This window comes from Cygnus olor, chromosome 4, assembly GCF_009769625.2.
Source record: "Cygnus olor isolate bCygOlo1 chromosome 4, bCygOlo1.pri.v2, whole genome shotgun sequence".
Lineage (NCBI taxonomy): Eukaryota > Metazoa > Chordata > Aves > Anseriformes > Anatidae > Cygnus > Cygnus olor.
The window spans coordinates 61,713,190-61,737,403 of NC_049172.1; the positions used below are offsets into that span (position 1 = coordinate 61,713,190).

Here is a 24,214-nt window from a genome sequence, read left to right on the forward strand (position 1 = left end):
ATATATAAAATGGCATTTCCAATTTTTTTCAAACAAATATGGCTGGAACATGCCTACCAGTGAGAATATGAACAGTTCAGCTTGTCTTTAGAGGGTGGCTGCTCCATGTAAAGTGAGGCACACATTAAAAATTGATTTTATTATGAAATAAATAAATACTATAAAAAAATACAATTCAATGGCATGAATTAAAGTGGAGAAAAAAGAGACCAAAGCTGTAACTACTGTGTTCATTTACCTGGTAGATGTTTTTTTTCTTTTTTTTTCCAGGTAAAGGAAAGCATTAGGGGTGTTTCTAATGCTCTGTTTACCAACCTCCAACATTGTGTGTAACCAAATTGTTTTTCTGCAGTTTGTGATTTTTATATTTCCTGATAGACTCACAAAGGCGAGCTTTACCTTCACCACAGGAGCAAGGAGCACCCACTGGTAGGACAAGTCTTCTGTGACCACCAGTGGGTCCATTGGCTTGATTTATAAGCATGGCACTTAAAAACTCACGGTGATTTTGCTCCTTACTAGCAATCTTAGGCATTTCCCAGATTTGTTTAAGCGTTAGATTTCTTTCCAAGCAAAGAGTCAGGGTTGAGAAATGGTTATTAACAAAAGGGGGAAGAGTTTTAGGTGCATTGTACCAGGACAGCAAGAATCTGAGCAATAAGGAACAGGACTTAAGTTATTCTCATCGGTGCAAGCAGCTGAATTTCCTACAATTAATAAGTGCAGTGAAGGGGTTAAAAAGCTATTGGTTAGTTTGAGAAATGTTCTTTTTTAGTTTTTTCCTGGCCTAGTCTAGAGCAACCACGTGATATACTGAATGCCTGCCAGCCTCTTTCTTGTTGATCCTCCGGAGACCATCTGTGCTGGGGGCATTGATTAGAGTGTGTCTGCTGGGATTACATCTTTTCTGTTGCCATGCCAACTAATCAGCTGATTTTGGTTACCACAGAAACAAAATGTCAGAGCTCACAGTACGGTAACATGAATTCAGCACAACAGAAAATGTTTTCTTAATTGGAGACCCTTTTGATTTTTGGGATTCTATGTAAAGGCAGCATTAAAAAAAAAAAAAAAAAAAAAGGAAAGAAAAAAAAAAGAGGTCCATTTAGAATAAGAACTGCACCAATTTTGTTGATTAAAAGCAATGCGTAAAAATCTGCTCTACATAAGGAAATTAAATTCCTTTATAAGATGTATAAATTTTTACCACTGTGATATGAGGTATGTGTTTCAGTTTTTCTATTAAAATTTGTTAATGCCATTGCATAAAAGAGATCTGTTAAGAGCTGCGGGCTTCTGAGCGTAACAGAAGAAACATTTGAGAAGCCACAGGTATTATTAACAAAAATTTTCAACCTGAAGTATTTTCATATTAAATGGTCAATAATCAGGAACTTTGGCCTCAGCACAGTAACATTAATACAATCAAATGTTTTTCTTCTTGTATGAATTCTTCTGTGCATACATGTGTATCCCTGTGTAATTTCATATCATAGTGCAAGTGATGTGAAAATCAAAATCAGGGTCAAATGACAGAATAAGTCACATTAAGAATTTCAAGGCATCACTGAGGTATGCTGAAAGGGACAGAGAAGAACCTGTTGCAAGATTCTTCTTCATAGCTCTACAGTAATTTGTCTGTATAGTTTGCCTGTTAAAATTACCTATGTGTTTTTGGAGAAACAACCATGAGGAAAAATCATGATGATGTTAAGTGAACTGTTAACCAGAAAAGCCACACATTGCTGAAGTGGGAACTAGTCAAATCTGAGCTGGGGCTTGTAAAAAGTCTCAGCAGGCTCAACCAAATCTACAATGGCTAATTGTTCAATCAAATATTGGTTGTATTAAAATTAAAGTTGGAAGAACCATTTATTTTAAAAGCTATTACACCCTATGTCCACAATATCTCTATACCCTGCACTTGCAAGTTACTTTGAACAAGCTTTAAGTTGAAGCATCCAATTAAAAAATAAAAAAAAAAAACAGCTACAGATAGCTAAATTTTGGATCAGGCAGCATTTATATATTCCAGGGTACCCCTAGTCAGGCATGTATTTTGCACCCACTTTTAAAGATGGCCACAGCCATAGCATTTTTTTTCAAATTAAAGTTGTGGACAGTTGCACCAGTAATTTATTTTGTTGATCATTTCCAGTAGTACCCCCTTGCTGCCTCCTACACTTTTTCTCCTTCCTTAGACAAGCCCCCTCTCAACACTGGATGAGCCACTGTCCATGGATGCAGCTCCACTGTGCATGACTGCATCCTCTGGTTGTTCGTTGCTACCCCATCCCTGTCTAGCTTTCTTTGTAAGGGTGGTATTAATAAAAGTAGATAAGAAATGAAGAAAAAAAGGGGGGGGAGGGGAGGGTAAAAAGCCCGGAAAAGACAAAAATACTTGGAAAAGTTAAAAAAAAAAAAAAAAAAAGGAAAAATAAAAGAAAAAAACATCAGGAACCACCACAGCCATTCAAGGCACTCAACTAGAGAGGAAAGGAGGTTTATGTGCCAGTCACTGTGAGGCAAGATCAGTGTAAGAAAAGTTGGGAATGGTGGGGTCAGCAACTTGACATTGAGTGTGCGCAGTTGGACCACGGTCACCTCCACGGTAAGGTTGAGTCATTAATAGCAGTCATGAACCAAGAGGGAAAGAGAATTGACGCAATGAATAAGATTTAGTGAGCACAATACTCTATGTTTGTAAGATGCTATAAAATCTATAGTATTACAAGTTACTGTCTCTGCAGTAAGGCCAATGAAGTCATTTTCCAACATTCGCTTTTTCTCCCCAGATGAAAGAAAAACAATTAGTCCTGCAGAGATGAACTGCTGATGATACTGCTCTGATATTTTGAATGTTATTGTTCAATGATACAATACCATTGAAAACAAAAGTCCTGGGAATTTATTCATGCATTTTATGTATTCTAGGTATGCACTGAAGGACGTCTTATCTTGGAGTTTACTTTTGATGATCTTATGAGAATAAAAACATGGCACTTTACTATTAGACAGTACAGAGAATTAGTCCCACGCAGCATTCTAGCCATGCATGTAAGTAATCCTTTTTTTCATTTGACCTAATGCAAAGAGCTGAGATTAGGTTTATGAAGAACTCCAGCAAATTTCACACTCAAGGCAATTAACTGTAAATATTTTGTTTTGCCTGCAACTACGTACATTTACAAGTTCTTTCATCACTCCCTCCTTTCTCAACACTATATTGTTGCCACTGTTGCTGTGTTTTCATTTTGGTTTAGCACAGTTTTCCTTTTAGCCCCATTTGGTGGTCTGTACGGTTTGGGCCCAAAATCTGTTATTATTGATATTAACTGCACTAACATCAGTGAATTTTTCATCACTGTAGATACAAATTATGTTTAGTCTTTAAATGAAGCTAACTAATTTTGCTTTTGCAAGCAACAGAAAATAAATAAATACCATACATTTACTCAGAATCCTTCAGAATCATAATCCAGGTCTTCTTTTTCATATTTCAAGGATGTTTTCTTTGTAATTGGATGAAAACACACACAATGGAATATTAAAATGTTAAATATTCTATAGGTTGAAGTCAAAATATTGTAAGGTAAATCACTGGGGAGAAACAAAGGACAGAGTATTATTGCTACTTTCAGTGCTGCGTTATAGAAGCATTCAGATTGGTAGCGCTCCATATCCAAAATTAATTGCAGGGCTATGGATTTATAGAGGGTAAAAATACAGCCCCAAAGCCCTTATTTTGACATCAAGTTACTTAGATAGACAAAGATAAAGATATATTTTCAAAGATAAGTTTTAAATAACATAAGTGGCTCAGACTTTTTTTGAAAATGCTGTTACAGACTTGAAGAACATACACTTGAAAATTTTCCCCTACATTTCTATCTTTTTTTTTTTTTTTTTAAAGAGGGCTGATCTTGTGAACTCTTCAATACTATCCCATTAAATGAGGATAGCTGTAAGCAATGTTTTATATTTAGGGGAGTTGGAATTCAAAGAGACTAAGGGACTAGAGCCGGGTTAGCCAGTGACCAGCAGGTATTAATTTTAGTAATGAGATTGATCTCATTTTAAAGAGGAGGCTGGTCTCACAGGTAAAACTCCCGACTAGGGTCAGAGAAGGATTGTACTCATGTTTTTCCTGTTTCATCTGAGGAAAAATAACCTTGACCAGAAGGGTTCTTCAGCCTGTCCTTAATGCCCCTCATGTGATTAGATCTGCTGAAGGTGCCTTGATGAGTTCTCTCTGCTTCAGTTTCTCATCCACAAAAAGAAAGCAATGGCTTCTTTACTCCTGCCTTTATCTGCTTAGTCTCTTGGTCTTCCAGTCAGCACATGGAAGGCTTGGTCTACTGTGATCCTTCAGGAACTTCTTTAGTGGGGCTCTGCTTATTTGCACCCCATGCGTGACCTGACTTCCTAGGGCTATTTCTTGAATGGGCAGGGATATTGGAAAACAGTCTTTCTGCTCCCATTTTGTAAGGTTTTGCTTTTTCCTGTACAAACAGAACACTGTAGCTTATGACATAAATTTAGCATCAACAGGAATGGCATATTGCTTCAGAGAACCATCCCCACATTTCACCAAGCACATAAAGAAAAAGCAAATAGATGAAAAGCAAAGTGAAAATTCTCTTTCCCTCTGTTGTTTAGGCACAAGACCCTCAGGTGCTGGAGCAGCTGTCCAAAAACATCACTCGAATGGGTCTGACAAACTTCACCCTCAACTACCTCAGGGTAAGCATACCATAGCTAACGATTATTGCAAGCATTTTTTAAAAGTCACTGTTAGGTTTGAGTTAAGGTAACGAGAGCAGAGCCTGTGTCACTCAGGTAAGAAATGGACCTAACTCTTAATGGGGAAGAAGGAGAAACACGAGACTGCAATAAAGATGTAGCTGCTATTAATGCAGCATTACAAAGGGGAAGAATTTTGTTAGGGAGTTGAAGCAATGTGTGCATAGCTCCCTGTTTTTGATGATCTTTCTTCTCAGTTTTGAATAATGGGTTATTTTTTTTTTGCAAGCAAGAAGTTCCCCACCATTTTTTCCTCTCTGTTTCACTGTTCCTGAGAAAATGGCAGGTCATTCTTACTAAGAACTGCCAGTCTCCTCCACCTCTTCGACCTCCCACCCCCACTGGCAGAGGCAGGGCTGAGCAAAATCTCAGCCTGTTTGCAGCAGTTCCTCAAAGCAGTCCTCACTTCTCTTGCTTCTGGGAGCCTGAGCTCCCTCCTCAGCCTTGCATTGAATTGAGTGTGTTTTTTTATGATTAAATAATGCATTTGTTCCCATTGCTTTTTGACCCTTAAAGTGCATTCAAAGTTTGGAAGTTTATTTTTATTTTGAGAGTATTCCCTGGTGTGGGCTTACAATGCATACACTGAAATACAGGTTGTAGAGTTCATATTTCAAGGTTAAATTCAGATTTTTCTTATTCCTAGACATAATAGATAAATGGGGCAAATTGCTCAATGATACCACCAAGCTAAATTTTTCCAAGAATATCTGATTTTACTCCTTCTAATTGCGTGAGTTTCAAGATGCTTCTTCAAGATGACAACACTCTAGAAAATGAAATTTTTTTCAGCCTAAGGTGGGGTTGTACCTGACAGTCTTTATTTTAGCTGCACTTCTTTCAGGGCTGTGATCCTTGTAACAGCTTCCCTAAGGATGGAGTCCTACCCCCAGAGTGTTTTGGACTCCAGTGGGGCACACTGTGTAGGACAGAGACATGTTGGTGAGATCTCTCTCACTGCATGTCTACAGCTTAGAGACAGCCTGTAGCTGTCCTTCCTCTTCCAACAAGATAAGCCACTGTTGATAGTTGCTTATGTTGTGTTGGCGTTAAAGATACCATTCAAATCAGCTGCGTTATGCAGAGCGGGTCTGCTGTACTGTAACTGAAGGAAGAATTTGGCATGAAACCTTGGAGGAAGAAGACATTATGTTAGAATTTCCCATGTATAAATTCAGGAACAGTATGTCTACGTTGTGTGTATTGTATTCTTACAATTAGCTTAGCCCCTGGCCGGGTTTTGGGCGAGCATTGTGCTTCGGTAATGTCGATGCACCCACACCGCTGTCGTCTCACAGCTCGGCGTCCTGGAGCACATTCTCCAGAAATTCCCTCTGGGGTTTCCTCATAAGTCACAACACGTTTTGCATTATGCCAAACTGGGCAGCAAGCAGCTGTCTTTGGTAACTATTTCCACGTTTTCGTTCCGAGTTTTCCTATCTCACAAGGCATTGCCCGGCTTTTGAGGTCTTTGATTCCCTTCCCAGTGTGATTGCTCGGGACGGCCCACACTGGCCATAATGCTCGGCACACAGGCTCCACCAGGGCTCAGAGGTTGAATTTGTGGCATTATCCCTATCGCTGATCCCTTCCGGGTCCTTTGTGGCATGTTCTGTAATTGCTGAATGTGACAATGCAAATGAGAAAGGCAGGGGCCCCGCTAGGACGCAGCTGGCACTGTGCACCCGTGCTGCTCCCCCTCAGCATCAAAAAGGAGGAAAGGAAGAAAGGGGGGGAAGACAAAAAATAAAATAAAATCCTCAGGAAAAGAAAACTGGGATCAAGATAAGCACTAGGGAGATGAGCACTGAAGTGGAAGGGGATGAAAAAAAGAAGTCTTACTTTTTTTCTTCATCCAGACTAGTTTGGTTAGCTTAACAGACATTAGGTCTCTGGGTGCAAAGCTTCCTCTGGCTCCTGCTGTGGTGATTCCAAAAGGAAATCTTTTTTTTTTTCTTCTTCTTCTTTTTTTTCAATCCAATCTTTGTGTCTCTCTTTCTTGCAGTGAGGAATTGATCATTCTGCTTTTTTTTTTTTTCTTCAGATGTTCAGTTCATCATGGGAGCTCGTATTAGATGATATGTTTCCATTTGGTTTACTTCTTTCCCAATTACTTTGTTCTGTTAATTTTAATATGAAAATCCTTTTTGAACTCAGAACTGCAAAACCATGCAGTAAAAAAAAAACAACACAAACAAAAAAAAAAAAGAAAAAACAGTAATGCACTGAGGTTTAAGGTGTTTTCTTCTTTATTTAAACCAGCATTTATTATTATTTATCCAGTCTTCCCAGTATTTAATAATTAGCACTGTTACATGTGTTTGAATAAGGATTTCAAACTAAGCATAAAAATGATTTTCACTTTTTTTCTGCTGCACACAGCAAAGGCTTGTGATACTCATAAGCAAAAACTTCACTGATGGGCAGAATTAATCATTTTTATTCTCCAACGTGCACACAGCAGCAAGCCATGCTGCAGTCTCTTTAAAGGCAGAATTTAAACCTGGATTTCAGATGGTTGTGATATAAAGGTATAGCCTGTATTTTTACACTCTAGACATCACAGAATGCTAAATCATTGCTATTTGGGATAATTGCAGTTGCTGGCATGTAAACCTCCATTCCAGAGTGCCACATGCCTGTAGAGCCACAGCTTTGGATGTGTGCCATGCTTTTTCTTCATTCACTCTGAACAAGGCTGTCCAGCATAGAAGAACATTGATTTTTTAAATCATATTTAATACAAATTTAAAGTATATTTTTTGGAAGATATTCCAGAACCTGGAAATGAATTGTTTTGTCCTGTGTCATTTGCCAAATGATTTTTCTCTGTTTTCTCTGGCTCTGTGTAAAACCATAGGCTTCCTTTCCTTCCAGTTACTAGTTTGTTTTGTTCCAGCATAATTGATTACCTCATCAATGGGGTCAGCAGACTTTGCTGTAGCTGCTGAATAGGAGTTGAACAGGCTGTCTCAGAAATAATGAGCAAAACCTTGTAGGTTTTAAATTAATATCAAGCTTTTTAAAATGTAATTTCTCATCAAGTCATCAAGTAGTGGATATTACAAAGTATCAGATAATAAGGCCAAGACCTATATCCTAGTCTTAGTCTGTACAGCTCCAGGAACAAACAGGGATCCTGTACAGAGTTTGAGGATGGAGGTAGCACTCAGAAGAACAGTTTCCACCAAGCTACAATAATTTAGTCCCCACACATTACCTTCTTTTTTTTTTCTATGTAGTTTTCTAGTTGCTCTGCTATTTTATTTAGATCTTAGTGTGTAACAGATTTGAATGTATTCTAAACAGCAGCTGTATACCAGCAGCACTACTCACAGCTTGAAGCTCAAATGTTTTGTGCTGCCATCTATAAAATGATTTACTCTCTCAAAATTTCTCGCATGATAAAATGCCAGCCCCTACTGCCAATTAGGCAGAACTACCTGGCCTGAGCTTTGAAATATAGCTGTACCTTGCCCAGCAGGTTTCCAAAAGTTTGCCTCTCCTTTCTTGTACTGGGTGGGTTGGGATGATTTCTTAGAGCTCTTCTAAGGGCAGCGATAGCATCCTCCCCATGCCATGGGTCTGCTCTTGCAGCATGTTTGAGTTGGTGGAGCCGAGCCTGCATCTGCCCTTTGCAAAGTGTGTGCTGGTGTGGCAGAGCCTCCCGCCTGTGTCTGGAGAGACATCGAGGCAGGGCGATGCGCAGTCCCATTTCCCCTTACATCCTGTATGGCTGCATTAACCAAGGCTTATCTGAGCTACAAATTATCCAATTTGTTTTCTCTATAAACCAATAATGAAGTGTTACTATTGCAACAGAGGACAATATTTTCTGAATTCCCCCTTTCACTAATTTAGTTTCTCACTAGACACTCAGATTTCTTCTGCTAGGAGTATAACATGAATTATTTAATGGGACACAATTTTCTAAAGGCAATACTTACAATGCAATCAATCCATTTGTATGTATACCCGTTGTGCATGCAAAATTTTCTTTTCAGTATGCAAAATAGACACACATGCAACAGCTTTAATGTGCAGGGAAATCTGCTTTTCTAAATATGGTTTCATGCATGGAAAGGATATAAACTCCAATCATTTGGGTGCTAGTTTCCTCCTGATATGTGACAGTTCGTGGCAGCTATCTGGTCAATATTTTACAGCAGTTTGTGTGTCTTGAGTGAAGAAGGAGAAAGGTTACATGCGAGCATTGTTAAGGATGCAAAGTCAGGTGCTCGGGGTAAAGAAATGCAGTATTTATAGTCGTCCATGCAACATTAATCCCTTTCCCTTGGTGAGTAATGTTATGTTATCATCTTTTAACTACAGCGTTGCGTGTTGTGGTTTCCCCAGAGCCCCTGACTCAGGCCAAGCGCTGCGGTGCTGCTCATTTCCTCATAGGCTTTTCTGCAGCATCATTGTAGTACCTCATCTGCAGATGTTAGTGGCTGTGTAGCACCCACCAGGTGACAAGCATTGTTATGTGGCACTGAGCACTCCACATGTGGCATGGAGCAGTCGGAGGAGGCAGCTAACTGGAGGTGGCCATTCAGAGGAAGCAAGGGTCTGATTTTGCAGGGCTCTTGGAGTAATAAAACTATTGGCAGTTGGGAGCAGTCTGTTGTCTCAGGCTAGTTTTATAGCTGAAAAAGGAACAGACAAGTGTTTCAGCCTGTACTGGTGCAAATGCTTTTTCCATGCCTACATACCACAGCAGAGCTCAGCAGGGGCAGTTTGTTAAAGTAGCATTCGGTTGCTCTAAAATCTACGCTTATCCTTTCTCATTCTGCAGTTCCCTTCTTCGTTCTTCTGCCACATTTCAGTGTCCAGTGTCTTCAGCAGATAAGCATGAAGTTCTGCACACAGCAACTTCATTGACTTCGTTCTGTGCACGGAGTGTGGAGCTTTAGGGAAGCAGTGTGTGATCATGTAGCGAGATGCTGTACCCTAATGGGTATGAGTAACAAGTTCTATTAAGGTTTCACGAGCTCTCAAAGGACGTGTTTTGGATCATTTAATCATTCCAGGGATTTTTCTGTGAAAGCTGTCAATTTTAAAGAATCCTCAGAACTCTTGACACTGAAAGCAGACACAACATTCTGTAGACTTGATTCCTATAAATGGTAAAATTTTTCAACCTAAAACGATTCAGCTTGGGGCAACTCTCCCCAGGAAAACGCAATCAAAGTCAGAGGGTTCTCACAGAAGGATTCAGATGACTCTTAACTGGCTATCCATTATCTATCTGCGCCAACTATAATTAGCAGATTCTGCCAAGGTTCTCTGGTAATGTAATTTCTTGCATTTATTTCAGTAATGATCACAGTGGTTTCTTTTCCTCACTTCCATGCATCTGATGCTTTATAGACAATGTTATATGTCACTTTCAGAATAATAAATGAGAAGAATGTGTTCTTTGCAACAGCTCATACAGTCAAATGTTAGCTTTTCATTTTTTATAATAAAGACACAACATCACAGAATATTTATAGCAAAAATTCCACCATAAGCAGAAGAGATCAGAGAAAACAATACGGCTTTTTTTTTTTTCGAAAAGAAGCAACCAGGATGGAGTGAGTGGGGAAAGGGAGCAAGGATGGGAGAGATGCAGGAAGTGGGACAGGTAGAGAATGAGGCACCAGTGCAGAAATGGTCTGAAAAGATGGAATCTGAAGCAGCAGAGATAGGGGACGGGTTGGAAAAGTGACATTCATGTTGGTAACAATAATGGTATTGTGCTTTTTGTCCATTGATCTTGAAGCATTTTATTGAAACAAATGAAGTGTGCTGTGGATGGGAAGGTTCAGATGGCAATTTTAAACTGGACTTTGGACCAGAGGACAGTGAGCCTGTGCAGTAGTGACAGTTCTGCTTCCTATGGCTCAGAAACAGATTTTAGTCTCTGTGGTTAGCAGAAATTGTGGATGTCAGTAAAAAATGGGGAATGAGAGCTGAGCATAAGAGATTAGAGAAGAAATCAGGATTTTAGCAGGAATGGTAAATTTTACACACATTCTGGAGATGGTAATGGCCATTCTTCACACAAAGGGCACTGATGGGCTCATGAGTTTCAGTTAAGGAGAAAGATGTATTGTGTATGAACACAAGTCAGCTACTGTGCCCACTGGACATACAGACTTTATGACCTTTGAAATAAAATTAAGGTCTGGACTAATGAGAATGGAAAGATGATAATCAGCGATGTGAGTCCTTGAAGCATCCATGAGTAAGAAATCAGAATGAAGTTAGATTGGAACAGTTTTAAAATAATAATAATAAAAAAGAAGGGTAAAAGAAAGAGAGACAAAGACAAAGCAATAGCCATACAAAAACAAGCTACAGGATTTAAAACTAATAATTTTATTTCAGAACAGAAATAAAGAGGAGAGAAAAAAAAAGGAAAAAAAAAAAAGAAAAGAAAAGTCCAAGAATACAGCCACAGGCTCTGTTTTTAGAACACCAAATTAAAGCCTGGACTGGTATGCAGTGCGGTCATAAATAATAATAACTATTAATTAAGTTTAGGAATGAGAGCTGCAGAGGTATGATTTGTACGAAGACCTGAAAACGCCAAAACCAGCTCCTTGTTCAAAGCAATGAAGACAGCAAAAATTTTAATTAGTTGTTGAATATTGAATATCCATGGGTGTTTGGTGTAAATTGTTATGCAGGGAGGGTTGAGTGGTAGAAGAGGTCAAGAAATAGGCTTTTGTGCAAAGCCAGTGGTTCAAATCTTTGTTCTTGGAAGCAGTTATTATAGAGCCTGAAATATTCATTGTAGAAAGCCTATGGCAGCCTATGGTCTGCTCTCTATTTGGAAAGTGAATCCAATACCTCTCCCATGTTTTTAATCTTCAGAAGGATTATTTCATGAGTCTGTTTATTCTGATATAACAAGAAACTAGGCCAGATAATCATTTTAATAATTTTCTTCAGGTAGTTAACCTCACCGGTCAGCTAGCTTGTCCCTTCTCCCTCCTCTGCCACTTTTTCTATAGATAATATGGTACTACTCATTACATATCTCTGCTGGAGAGATCTATTTTGATGCATCTCAAGATCAAATTCAGCTTTTGCATGTTTACATACACTGGAGGTATGCTTTGGGCTCTTGAATTTGTTCCTATTTGAAGGATGCTCCCATAAAGGTCTAATCTTGGAGGTTTTTTCTAACCTTAATGACTCTATGGTTCTATGATCTTTCTTGTGTGACACCCTGATCTTTGTATGGATGATGCCTCCCCACTTTGTGTCATTCAGAGTCCATCCATATCCTCCCACTTCTTCTGCTATAATCTCACCCTATTTTTATTCACAAAAGAAACCCTCTAAAAAGCAACGTCTGACTCTAAAGAGTAAAATACAACAAGCATATAAGAAGCGACTAATCGTCCTGGATTTCTGTGTTTTATACAGATTGGCTTACAGAAAGCTAAATTTGTCTCCTGGTCACCTGCTCTGTACTGACACAAGCACTCTCAGAGCTGTATAGTTATTTAGGTAAAGAGTTTGACCTGGTAGAAAAACTCATCGCCCTTCCACCCAAATGATGGTCATCCTCAATAGCTCCCTTAGTGCTACTCATGTGGGCAGGGAGTATATGGATTCCTATTTGCTGGCATCTGTCTCGGAGTTAGACTTCATCTCCAAATTTGCCATCACTGAAGGGAGAGGGCACTAAGAAAGTGCTGGGGAATCCTTCAGATCCTAAGCTGTGAAATTCCCTTTCTTACTTCAGGATCTGAGAACATTATAGCAGATGTGTCTGACCTTTTTGGCCCTCACGCTGATACAAATATATTCTCTTCAGTGGAGTGACTACTGACTTTCAGCAGTACAATTTCGAGCAGACTCTTGCTCATTCAAGATTACCAAAATTTACAAAGCAGCTTGAATTGAAAACAAAATAAGCAGAACGAGGAAAGGTTGGTTTATCAGTGCACTGGTTTTGAGTGAATAACAGAATGATATGTATATGTCTGTGTACATATATGTATAAATGGAATGCACAGTTTTGTAAGTACCCGAGGAACCATATTCCTAGCAATTTAGCAGTTAATTGAACTAATTGAAACTGTTTTCTATTTGTGCTAAACCTTTAGAAAACTTTGGTAAACTGTTTTCACCGATGTATGTACACATATATGAGTATCAGTGTTTATCTGGTGTTCATAAACGTGCAAATCCATGCGTTGCTTTTGATTTGAAAGCATATGTTGTATTCATATTAATGGATGTATGGATCGGTGTATCTAATTAATGATACATTAATTAGATAAATTAAAGGAGCCCATGATTTTGCAATCACCTCACCTAATGTAGAGAATTTGCAGACAGTGCTGATGAGCAGAAGTGCTGAAGCAGGCCTGTACTGGTGCATACATGAAGCTTGTGAGCAGAGTGTAAGCAGAAGACATTTAAAAGATGTTAACACCGTTTTCCATCTGTTTTGTTTTACTTCTGGTACTGTGCTCTGCACAGCTAGAAAGCTGCTATATCGAATGCTCTTCCCATCCCCAAAGGGCTTCCTTAATCCTGTGCCTCGTTACCTTTTCCCATCAGTGTCGCTGCCTCACCACTGCTTCACAATAAGGCAGTTTGTTAATCAAAGATCCAGTTCAACATCCATTGAAGTCAATGGGTATCTCTCCTTTGATCCAAATGTCATCTCATAGTTTTTCATTTATTCAGAGGTCTTTTATACCCATAAAATCCAATTTATTGAAATTAATTTCTCCATTCCCTGGGGCAATTTTAGCCATGAAAATGCCATGCTTCATGAACAACAACAACAAATGGTTATTTTTATTGCATTTTTTGTTGTTGTTTTGTTTTGGAGTTTTGTGACAAAAGAAAATTAACTTGATTTAGCCACAGATTATAGTTCTTAGGTGAGCCCAAAGGAACAAATATCAACTCGAGGATCTGATTTGAAGAAAAGGTTTAGGAATATAAAAGAATGAAAGAATACAAAAGAACAGTGCTTTCATAGCAAGACCGAGAATTTTCTCATTTTATTAATCATTCAGGCAAAACTTAGAGCTGATTTAATTAAAGGACTGTGCACCATTTCTACTCAAGATAAGATGATTATACATAAAGTAAGTATGAAGCACACGAAACAAGCCCAGAGCCCTATTCCCTAGCCTGATTTCATAGCATCTCATTTATAAAGCAGGATTGGACCCAGCCAGGTCTGGAACAAAACCTCCAAGGAAAATGCAAGCACTGTCTAAACAAAATGGTGTTGGTGATTAAGCAGAGATCATCATACTCTCTGGAGCAGACCTTGTCTCACTCTGGTGCTTCGCTGCACCAGCTTCAACACAAGTGCTATTACTCTCTCTACCACAGTGTAATGTAGATCCCAGGTCTACAGGAAGGCAGAGGTCTCTTTCTAGAGACTTTCCAATCAAACTAATGAAATTATAAAATGGAATAATCTTCTGATTGTGATATGCAAATGAAGGAAGTAAAGTTTCAGTCTTCACTACACCAGACCTTTCCGTTTATTAGCTTTTGAGAAGATCTATTAGAGCTGTGGTGTCATTTGAAATATTATAGTCTATTTTAATAGCGAGTCAGCCTTTTGTAACTCTCCCCATATCCTGGTGGTATTCCAGTATATCCTTGGGTGCCTTACTGTTTTTCTTTGTTAGTGTGTGCGATGAAATATTCAGCCATACAAAGGAGAGAATATCATATATTCCATTGCTATGACCTTGAACAATGTAATTTTAAAAATGAATTAATTTTCTGAAAATAATTGCAATAAGAAACAGAACATGAAATACAGCTTGCTCATTATGAAAGCTAAAAGTATAAGGAGAATAAAAATCATTCAGAAGAAAAATATATATTCTTGGAGTCTTTTAGTGTTATTACCAAAATCATATTCATGGCACTTCTTGTTTCTTTTGTGCACCTTCTTGGTGGCTAATTGTATCCTGAAGACCATCTGGTCTCTTTACTTGTCATCTTCTTCAAATTCATCCTGGGTCAGTGTCAGGGTAGATTGGTTCCTGTAATCTTATTTTAATATTTTAATTCTTACTGTGGGACACTTTGCAAGCTAAAATAAGCTTCCTGTTGCTATAATGGATGATAAAGAAAAACACTACTAATTATTATGCAAGTATACAAACTGGAATACCATCTCAGAAAGCAGTGGCCTTTCTCCAGATTCCAGTGCCACAACTGGGTGCAAAGCTTCTCCTGTGGTATTTATATATTTCACTTCCTTTAAAAATACAAGGTACAAACACTGTCGGATAAATCACAATAATTTTGTGAATTTCACAGCAGCAAAGGACATGTGGACGCTGCCATATTCTAACCTCCAAGGCTTGCTCCCAAGCTGCTGCAAGTCAGCCCAGCTCTGCTGAGATGATGGAGAACAGCCACGCACTGCTCAAGACTCCTCCGAGTCCAAACCCGGAGGGAAGAGGCTGCCTGCCTGTCTTTTAGAACAAAACAAACAAACAAAGAAACAAAACAAACACCAGCCCTCAAACCACAAAAGCTTCAAGAGCTTTCTTTATTTTATTTTTAACTGACTACTGCAGCAGGGACTAGAAATACATGAAGAAAGAGGAAAAGCAGCAGAAACAAAGCCTACTACCCACATGAGCCAGTGAACTGTAGGGCAGGCAGAAGGATGCTGTCTATGAGGATGCTCTCAATTCTCTGCTTATGCTGTCCTCCCATGTTTTTTGCACCAAATACTGCTAATGACCATTTCCTTCAAGAGGATAGAAAACCAGAGAAATCATAGGAAGGGTCAAAATGTGAAGCAAAATACTTTTTAAACACTGATTTGTTCAGAGTGATCCTTTAGGCTCTTTTCTCTCTATTTCCTTTATGTGAAATTAAAGAAGAAAGCAGCATTTTGTCACCTGCCATGAAGGAAGTTATTGGTCCTTGATAGCTCCTCTGTTTAAATGGATGTTGTGGCTGCTTAGTACATCTTGAGATGGATGTGTCATGCCAACTTTCACCCCCAATTTATACTCTCACACAGACCTAAAGGGAGCTTACATTTTTAACTTACAGTGTTTGATTTCATTGTTCAAAGTTTTGTTCTTTCATAGTTTCTTCTGGACAAGAATTAGATGAGAAAGATCTTCAGAGGATATCAACTAAAATAGGGTTGTTGATTTTAGTGGAATTATACTGAATTATAAAAGGGAAAAATTAGTCCAAAACAGGAAAAGAAAAAAAAAGTACATGCATTTAATATTCTTAGAGCTGGCTTTGACAAAGCTTTTAAAAGGTGAGCTGCTTAATTTTTTTCTTATGCTCCCTTCTTTTAGGCATACATACATATATTTTCCCAAACAATTCATACAATTTCCCAAATAATTTATACAGTTTGTCTTTACTCCGCTTCCTACTTGTTAGGCTGGAATCAAGTTTTTGAGGCTCGTTATGGATACAGTCCAAAAAGCTATTTATCTATGTGTGTAATCATGGAAGGTGATGTATACAAAGGTGAAAACAACCATTTGTCATCACGATCTAGCCTAAGGATGATTTGTATTTGTGCCTTGGGAATAAGGCAATACAGGCAGTTTTTCTTCTCATTAGCTACTTTATTTGTATCTGTAGGGGCTGTCAGAAACATGCATTTAATAACACTCAACAATCTGTAGGTTAACAAATAAGGCACTGTGAATCTACAGAATATCTTAGAAATCACAGTTGTGCAGAAAGTGCCTTTGGTGATGAACAATTCAACCTCCCACTTGGGAGTGCTCAAAAAAAAATTAAACAAAAACCCAGAGTGGATTCATCTATGATGACTTTTTTGCCTTTCACTTATCATTTAGGTATTTTTACTTGAATACAAAATTCTATGTTTTCCCCAGTTTTAGTTGCAAAAAAACCCCCACCTATATTAGTTGGCCGGTTTGGGCAGTGTGTTACTGAAATGGGAAAGTCCAGGGAGTGCATCTGTGGTTGGTTATCAGTATTAAACACCTTGAACGAATTGTGTAGCATCAGGAAAACCAGATGACTTCAGCCATCCAAGAAGTACAAGAAAATGCTTTGCCTGCAGGCTGTTGCAGCTATTATAAAATAGAAATAATTATGAAGAGGGGAAAAAAGTTCATCCACATACATTTACTAAAGTATATGTCCATGACATCATTGAAAATATGCCTGAAAGTTTTAGCATAGTAAAGCTATTTCGTATTATAAATTGTGTCACACCTGTTCGTATTTTCCATGGCCTCAGAAAATCTATATCTACCTGCACTCCCATTGCCATCGTATCTGATCTTTTCGCAATTTTTAATTTTTTGCTCTAACAATGTTGTTGTAAGAGCTATCATAGCCATTCTGCAGGTGAGGAGCTTTAGGATGCTCAGAAGTACATAAAGCCTCAGTCAGAGTTAGGGGGTTTCCCTGGAGCCTTCTGTTAAAGTCTTCAGTCTTTGACTGGAGTTCATTAGTTGGGACACCACAGGTATCTGTGCCATCCTGGTTCAAAGGTTCTGTTCTCTTTTATTTAAGAAACATGCTCCAAAAGTTTACTAACTTGCTCATGATTTAATAATTGTATTGTAAGCAAGAGAGAAACGTCTAGATGAAAATGTAAATATGCGTTTCTCTTACGCGTATAGGTACCACCAATAGATACAAAACACCTTTAAACTTCTTGGTCAGGTTGATGGTTGGTCTTGATGATCTCGAAGGCCTTTTCCAACCTAAATGATTCTACGAATCAGCCAGCCATGCTTTTGGTTATTTTTGCGGCACAGCACTGGAGCTGGTCAGTGGTGCCTGGCTTCATCTGGTACACCAGAACCCTTGCCCAGAAATCTGGACATCTGGGTCAATGTCCTCCTTACCTGTGGGAGTTCAAGCCCTCACGTACTGATGCTCCATGTAGAGGTTCGTGGTTGTGAGGTTCTTTTGAAGGTGGGACACAATGGGAGGGAAAGCATGGCTATGTGGGTCAGAAGAGAGTATGAAAAAGAGGAAGATGGTCTCAGCTGATAAGGGAGCATGGCTGACTAAGAATGAGGACTTTTTTTCCAGTCTTGGCTCTCAGAATTCATTTTTTTAATTGAAAAGCCAGTGAGTTGGAGTGAAAGTGCCAGTGGTTGCTCTTCTATGTACTCAACTTGTACTTGTGTGTACTTAAGCCATCCAGGGCTGTTAGGCAGACTTAGATTCCATTTGTTTATTCAGACCCTCAGGTTATGTCCATCCTCGTATATTAAACAGCGTCCAGGGATGTTATTAGGCACCTGAAAGAGATGTCTATACTCTCTTAGAGCAGTCCCTGGCCTGCTTTTTACCCATGCTGACTCTCAGATAATTCAGGGGCACAGTTCAGGAGTTAGTGTAACATAGAGCCCATCGCTGGAAGGCAGTTTGTAGGTGGCCTCTCTTGATGCATGAGAAGGTTTAACATTATGAATATGGGGCATTCCCTGCCAGTTGCCTTGCTGCCAGAGAACAGCGCTGGCACATTTAGTTTATTAAGGTTGCTGCAGCTTCAGGGGCCTTTAGCACAGAGGGTGCCTAGTCTGTGAATTTTGAACAGCGTTTGAGCACATGCCAGGCTCACCTCATCCACGGTAGGTGAACTGCAGGTGCCTCAGCAGGACTTTTATGGCTCATATTCTTGGAGTTGAAAGGGCTTAAATGTGGGTGCTTTTGGATCTTTTTTTTTTTCTTTTTTCCTTTTTGATGTTGCATTTAGTGGTACAACCAAGGTCATAGACCAAATATGAGCTTGAAGACCAGATCGTCAATTTTTTTGCCTCATACCATTTTACCTCATCTTGCCACCGTTTCATTCCTGTTTTCTATATTAAGAGAAACGCGTGCTTGTGTGTATTTGTTCCTTCTGTCACAGGAAAATGCTACTGTTGTAGCATTCTTGCATACTGGGACCTCATTTTTAATAAAAGTTTGCTGTCAGCTAGCAGTAGCAATGGCAGTCTTTTTACGGCCATCCCAGATACACTTGTAGGGGCAAGAGTACCTTTACTTGCCCCTCTGGAGGAGACCAGCAGCCCTGACTGGAGGCAGGCGTGTAATGGCCCAGCACCAAAGCACCCAACTGGTACACAACACAGCATGTTTCAGGCTGGGAGGACAGTGTCTGAACGCCGTGGAGAACCCCCAGCACTAGGAAATGTACATCTGGGTCCACAAAACAGGGCTAAAGTCTGAAAAAATGCCAACTCCTTCTCGGGTATCTCTGGTCCTTGTGTTCCTGTCTGAGTATAGTAAGAATCTGCTCTTTGATTTCTTTTGTTAGTGTTGCAAAGTCATGCGGCTCACAAAGAGGAGAGGGGTTCCTCCTTTCTGAGTTGCACTTTACAGCAGAACTGTTAAGTGCTGAGCACAGTGTTTTATGGAGGTGATATAGCAGACAGAGAGAACACAGCTTGACTTTCAAACTCCAAGCAAGAGTTTGCAGTGCTAGCAACTAAGAAAAAGATATTTGTACATGCAGACCGCGAGTCTTATCTGGAAATCGGTGTGAGATAATAATCTTGGGACATCATGACGTTGTTTTACACAGACACAAGTGGAGTGTAACAGCAGTTGTGCGAAACTTTGCACAAATCTAGTAATAGATCAGCTGGTCTGTTTTTGAAAGGAGGGAAGGAAGACTATTTATTTCCCCCCAGAGGAACTGGTACAAAGCTGTTTTCCTTATCAGACGAACACCTTTTTCCTGAATGTTATCTCTCTGACATTTGTTCTGTATAACCTAATGAGGGCAGGTGGAACACCATGGAAATGAGTTATTGTTGATTTGATATAATTTTAACTTTTGTTTCAAGCCTACACACAGAGTTGGTATTTTGAGCCTTCATTTTGCTTATTTGGTGACCTTGGGCTATTTTATAGTCAATAAGATGGAAAAAAAATATGGCGCTTCTTTTTATTGTTAGGCTGTTAGGTGGCTCAAAGTCTTATCTAGAGACCGTAACAGAGTTTCTGTACATTTTTTTCTTCTGTGAGCAGCAGAGAGTGTTCCTTGATCTCCCCACATAAAATGGCAGGGAGCATTTTTGATTTAGGGTCTTCCCTGAATGTTTGATTTCGACCCTTTGCATCCCGTACCAGACGCACAGCGGTCCTCCTGGCACAGGGATCCCGCTGTGCCAGCGGGGTGAGGTAGCACGCCGTGGCCCTGGCTGCTGTCCCCATCACTCCACAGGGCTGGCTAGTCCCCTGCGACTGCCCACCCTGACAGTGAGACACAAACTGCACTGCCTGCGTGGGGGAAGCTTCTAGGAATCCCCTTCCCAAATGGCATCTTGGCAAGGAAACAGTGAAAATGGGGATATGCTGATGTGATACAGAAGTGGGCTTCCCTCTGCCAGATAGAAGAGGACGTTGCAAACCTGGTCGTCCACCAGTGCCAATGGTGTTGGCATGGGGGTTTGTCCTTGCCAGGGCAGCTGCAGTGCTGTGCATGCAGCGAAGCCCAGGGATGGGGAGAGGAGTTTGCCCATGCTCAGTTTTGCCTGTGCTGCTCCTGTGGCCAGCCTGTTTTCATTTGTGTTCCCAGCACTAAACAAGTAAGTGCAGGGGGGACTTGAGGCATGCAAACATTCACTATAGAAAGTAAAGCCTGGGATTTACCCATGTTTCTGCCCAGATATAGCCTTTTCCCATCTTGGCAGTGGAGCAGAGGTGTGTTAAACTCCAGATCACACAGAATGCGAGGTAGTTGAGTATCAAGGCTCAGGGAATATTTGGACACAATCTCTTGAATCTTAAATGGCTGAGCATCCATGGTCTGTTTACATGAAGCTAAAAGTTTTGCCACTGCTGATGTTTTTCTGTTGCTGTTTGCTCAGTATCCTGGGGAAAAGCATTCTCTCAACAAAGTGGTTCAAAGCTAGGATTCATTTACAAATACAGTATAAACAAGAAATCAGAAATGTGAAAGGAAACTACATCCACGGAGCCACTCCCTGATGCTTTACATGTATTTTTGCTTTAATAGCAAACCCTGAAGGAAGACAAATTCCCAGTGCTGCTTCTCTGCCAGGATCGGGGGGTGGCTTCTATCACAATAAGAAGAAAAACTGCAGCTTTAGCTCTGCCTATCAGATAAATGACCATTCTTTGGAATTCCATCAGGAGGCTGCTTCTTCTAAACCGCTTTCTCCTCTTCACCATACTCAGCTACTGGGAAAACTAGAGGAGTCATGCACAGACAAAAAGAAATCTAAGTGTGATATAGAAAGAAATGTAGTTTTCTCTGTTGTCATCTATCCTGGCTTCTGGCCAAAGAGATCCAGTCCCCAGCTGTTATGTTAGCTTACTTATTAATCCCTGTGCAGCCCAGCCATCGTGTGCTTCTGGAGTCGGGGTGGTCCCCAAGAGCTCCTCTGAGTCCAGACCCGAGAGCCACAGCACCATCAAGCAGCCCATATCAGCTCCAGAGTGACCCTTTCTGGGGAACTGAGATAATCAGCCCTAATTACAGCCAAAGTAAGAAAGCTTTCCTTAAACAAGCCAGCAAGGTTCTGGCTCAGAACGCAGTCCTAAAAATGCCTTCGTCTATCACCAAGCAGAAAACCTCCAGTTTCTTTCAGAAACCCACACATGGATTGGCAGTCAGTATCAGTTGCTTAAGCAGCATTTGTCCCACATCACCAGTTTCAGCCACACGTTTCTGCCCACATGCTGCCTATTCCCTTGGTTATTTTTCAGATGGACCAGTTCCTGCAGCTGGTTTGCTGTACAGCCATGCAAATAGCTGGGCTTGTGCAATACTGGAGTCAGCGTGGTGCATTGCCACCTAAGAAAGAGCAGCCTTTGTGTAGTGTCCTTTGGATCTTGTCCCTTCATGGAGCTTCCATGTGGTTTCTTCTAGCCTTGCTTTCTGGGGAAGGGGGAGAAGGGAGAAGACAGTCAATTTGTACTAGTGTCTGTGAAACGAGATTTTCCCAAGCAGTAGTTTGTTCAGTATTTCATGGGCCATCCAATCACAGGTTTTACGGTTGGGCAAAAATGCTTGCAGTCTTCTTGCTGCTTCTCAACAACAGTTCAACTCATTTCTCCACTTAGCCACAGATTACTGAAAGGTTGGGGAAACAAGGGCATACCTAGTGAATATAAAATTATTGCCAGAACTTCACATGTTCTCCACACTGTAAATGTTCACTTGCTTCATGGTGCACATACCATATTACTTCCCAGAAACCAAGACTAGGGTTTTTTGCTGTCTGCAGTACTAGTTAGAAGCTTAAAAACAAAGGATGTGAAAGAGCATATTCCTGCTACTTTGCTGGTCGGTGGTGTCTGCAGACTAATTTATCCTCGCATCTTGATCAATTGACTTGTGCCATAATGATCTCATACTTTTCCCATTCAATCTCAAAATATTTTTAATGACTGGAAATCTCTGACTTTGGCTGTACTTTATACCTTGTGTCATCTCTTAGACTTCACGAAAATTCTTAGCAAGAGTTTCTATCTTTTGGCAGAGCTAACTCTCAAAGCTGTAAGATTCTTCATCATCAGCTCCCAGAATGAACCCACTCTGGAAGAACAAGATAAATCAAACAACATAGGCAAGGACATAATGCAGACAATTCACAATAATAAAGTAGCTGCATTAGTCTCAAAACAGCAATTTCAAAGGAGCATAGGATTAAGCAAATACTGTATATGCCAGTTCATTTGCACCATCTGCTGAACCAAGTATCAGAAGGGGAAAGGATAGTAGACACATGGGACTGTGTGTTGAAATACATTTGGAAAAAGAAAATTGTTTCAGAAAGCTATGAAAACAAAAATCTGGGTGCTTACAAGTTTGCAGCCAGGAGAGGGAAGGAAGAATGATGTCATTTCACAGACCTCAGAGATTTGATTTTTTCATTTACCACTTTTAGGAGTGGGAAGGTTATGGAACTTAATATTGCCTACTCTGGAGTCTAGTTCAGACTCAGATAGGAATTTCTATTTAACTATAGAAAGCATAAGTACAGAGATTATCATACACAGAATAAAAAGTACAGATTTTTCAAAAGTGCTTGGGTGCTGTGAGTGAGTACATGCAAAGTTTGGGCTTGGCCACAGTCAGCAGGATACAGCCACAGGCTGACCATGCTTTAGATGGGTTAGATGATGAAGTTGCTTACTGAAAATGTATTGTGTTGATCAGAATGAGTGATAGTCATCTAGATCCTTTCAGCTGATCTTTTGATCAGTTATATTATTAAGGTGGTTTTCATGTAAAATGTGATCAAAAGCTGAGAAACTTGGTTGTTCAGATACTATTGTGAAATGTTAATTAGTAAAAAGATGGTACTGGATTTATATGATGCCAAACTTAGGAACAGTTACATGCAGGAAAAAAAAAGACCCCAGTACTCCAGTAGTCTGGAAAGTGCTGGTGCATCTCTCTGAAGTGTCATATGGCATATTAGCATATACCAACCCATTTCAACTGCTGAAAATGTGTTTATTTCTTTTCATTGAGACGGCTTAAATATTGAAGTTACACTTTTTCCCTTGTAATATACATTGCTATAAGAAAAGCAATTGAATTGTTACTTATTTAATTGATAATAATTACACTTAACAATCTGTGCCACAAAAGATAATGGCTGTGGAAGTCAAAAGACATTTGCACAGAAATTTAACTTGGTGATAAATGACTTCTTCTGTGAGATGACACACAAGAGCTGCAAATTCTGTCCCATATTTAGAGACTGTTTTAGCTGTAGGAAAAAAAAAATAAAAAAAGAAAGAAAGAAAAGAGGAGAAGAATTTTCCATGTCCTTTCCTTTGGAGTTGAATACGACAATATTTTGGAACATGATTATAAAAATTAGAAGGGTCCCTTAAAACAAATGCAGTAAAAATTATCAATTGTTTAGACAGTTCAATTTTCAGTTCTTATAATATCAGAACACCTCAAAATCGCTGATAAAAGCACCACTGATTCATAGCTAGATGGTGTTAAAAGACATAAGGCATCAGCAGAGAATCAAGTCCGACTTTGTGTATATCATAGGCCATTACATGTTACTGAGTTACTGCCAAACTGAGCCCGGTGGTTTCCATTTCACTGAGACATAACTGGTGTTTGGCAAGAGCAGAAAGTACCCTCACAGTACCCATTCTGAATTATGGAATTATTAGTTTCCTTATTATATAGATGGGACACAGAGTAGTTCAGGGAACCATTGGAAGGCCTTTCTGGATGCCGCATGCTCTACCAGGAGGTTATTTTCTCCAAAAAAAAAAATAAAATGAGAACACCACAGGAGTCTTAAGGTCCCAGTAACTCCTTCCCTGTAAAACTGACTGCTCCTGACACTAGTGGTGATAATGAGAATTTGACGATTGTTCTGTGACTTGTGTGATATTTTCAATCCTGGCTGGAACACATTAAAAAGCTGTTTTGAAGATA

General features: G+C 39.7%; 1 protein-coding gene across 14 annotated transcripts in view; it reads left to right on the forward strand.

The window, feature by feature from the left end:
- The window catches only part of LDB2 (LIM domain binding 2), a 372,691-nt gene that overhangs the window by 321,671 nt on the left and 26,806 nt on the right, over positions 1–24,214 (forward strand). For all 14 annotated transcript variants that reach the window (XM_040557166.1, XM_040557165.1, XM_040557160.1 and 11 more), the window contains 2 exons: positions 2,935–3,057; positions 4,660–4,743. In XM_040557166.1, coding sequence (XP_040413100.1) covers positions 2,935–3,057; positions 4,660–4,743 — 207 coding nt within the window. The remainder of the gene's footprint in view (positions 1–2,934; positions 3,058–4,659; positions 4,744–24,214) is intronic.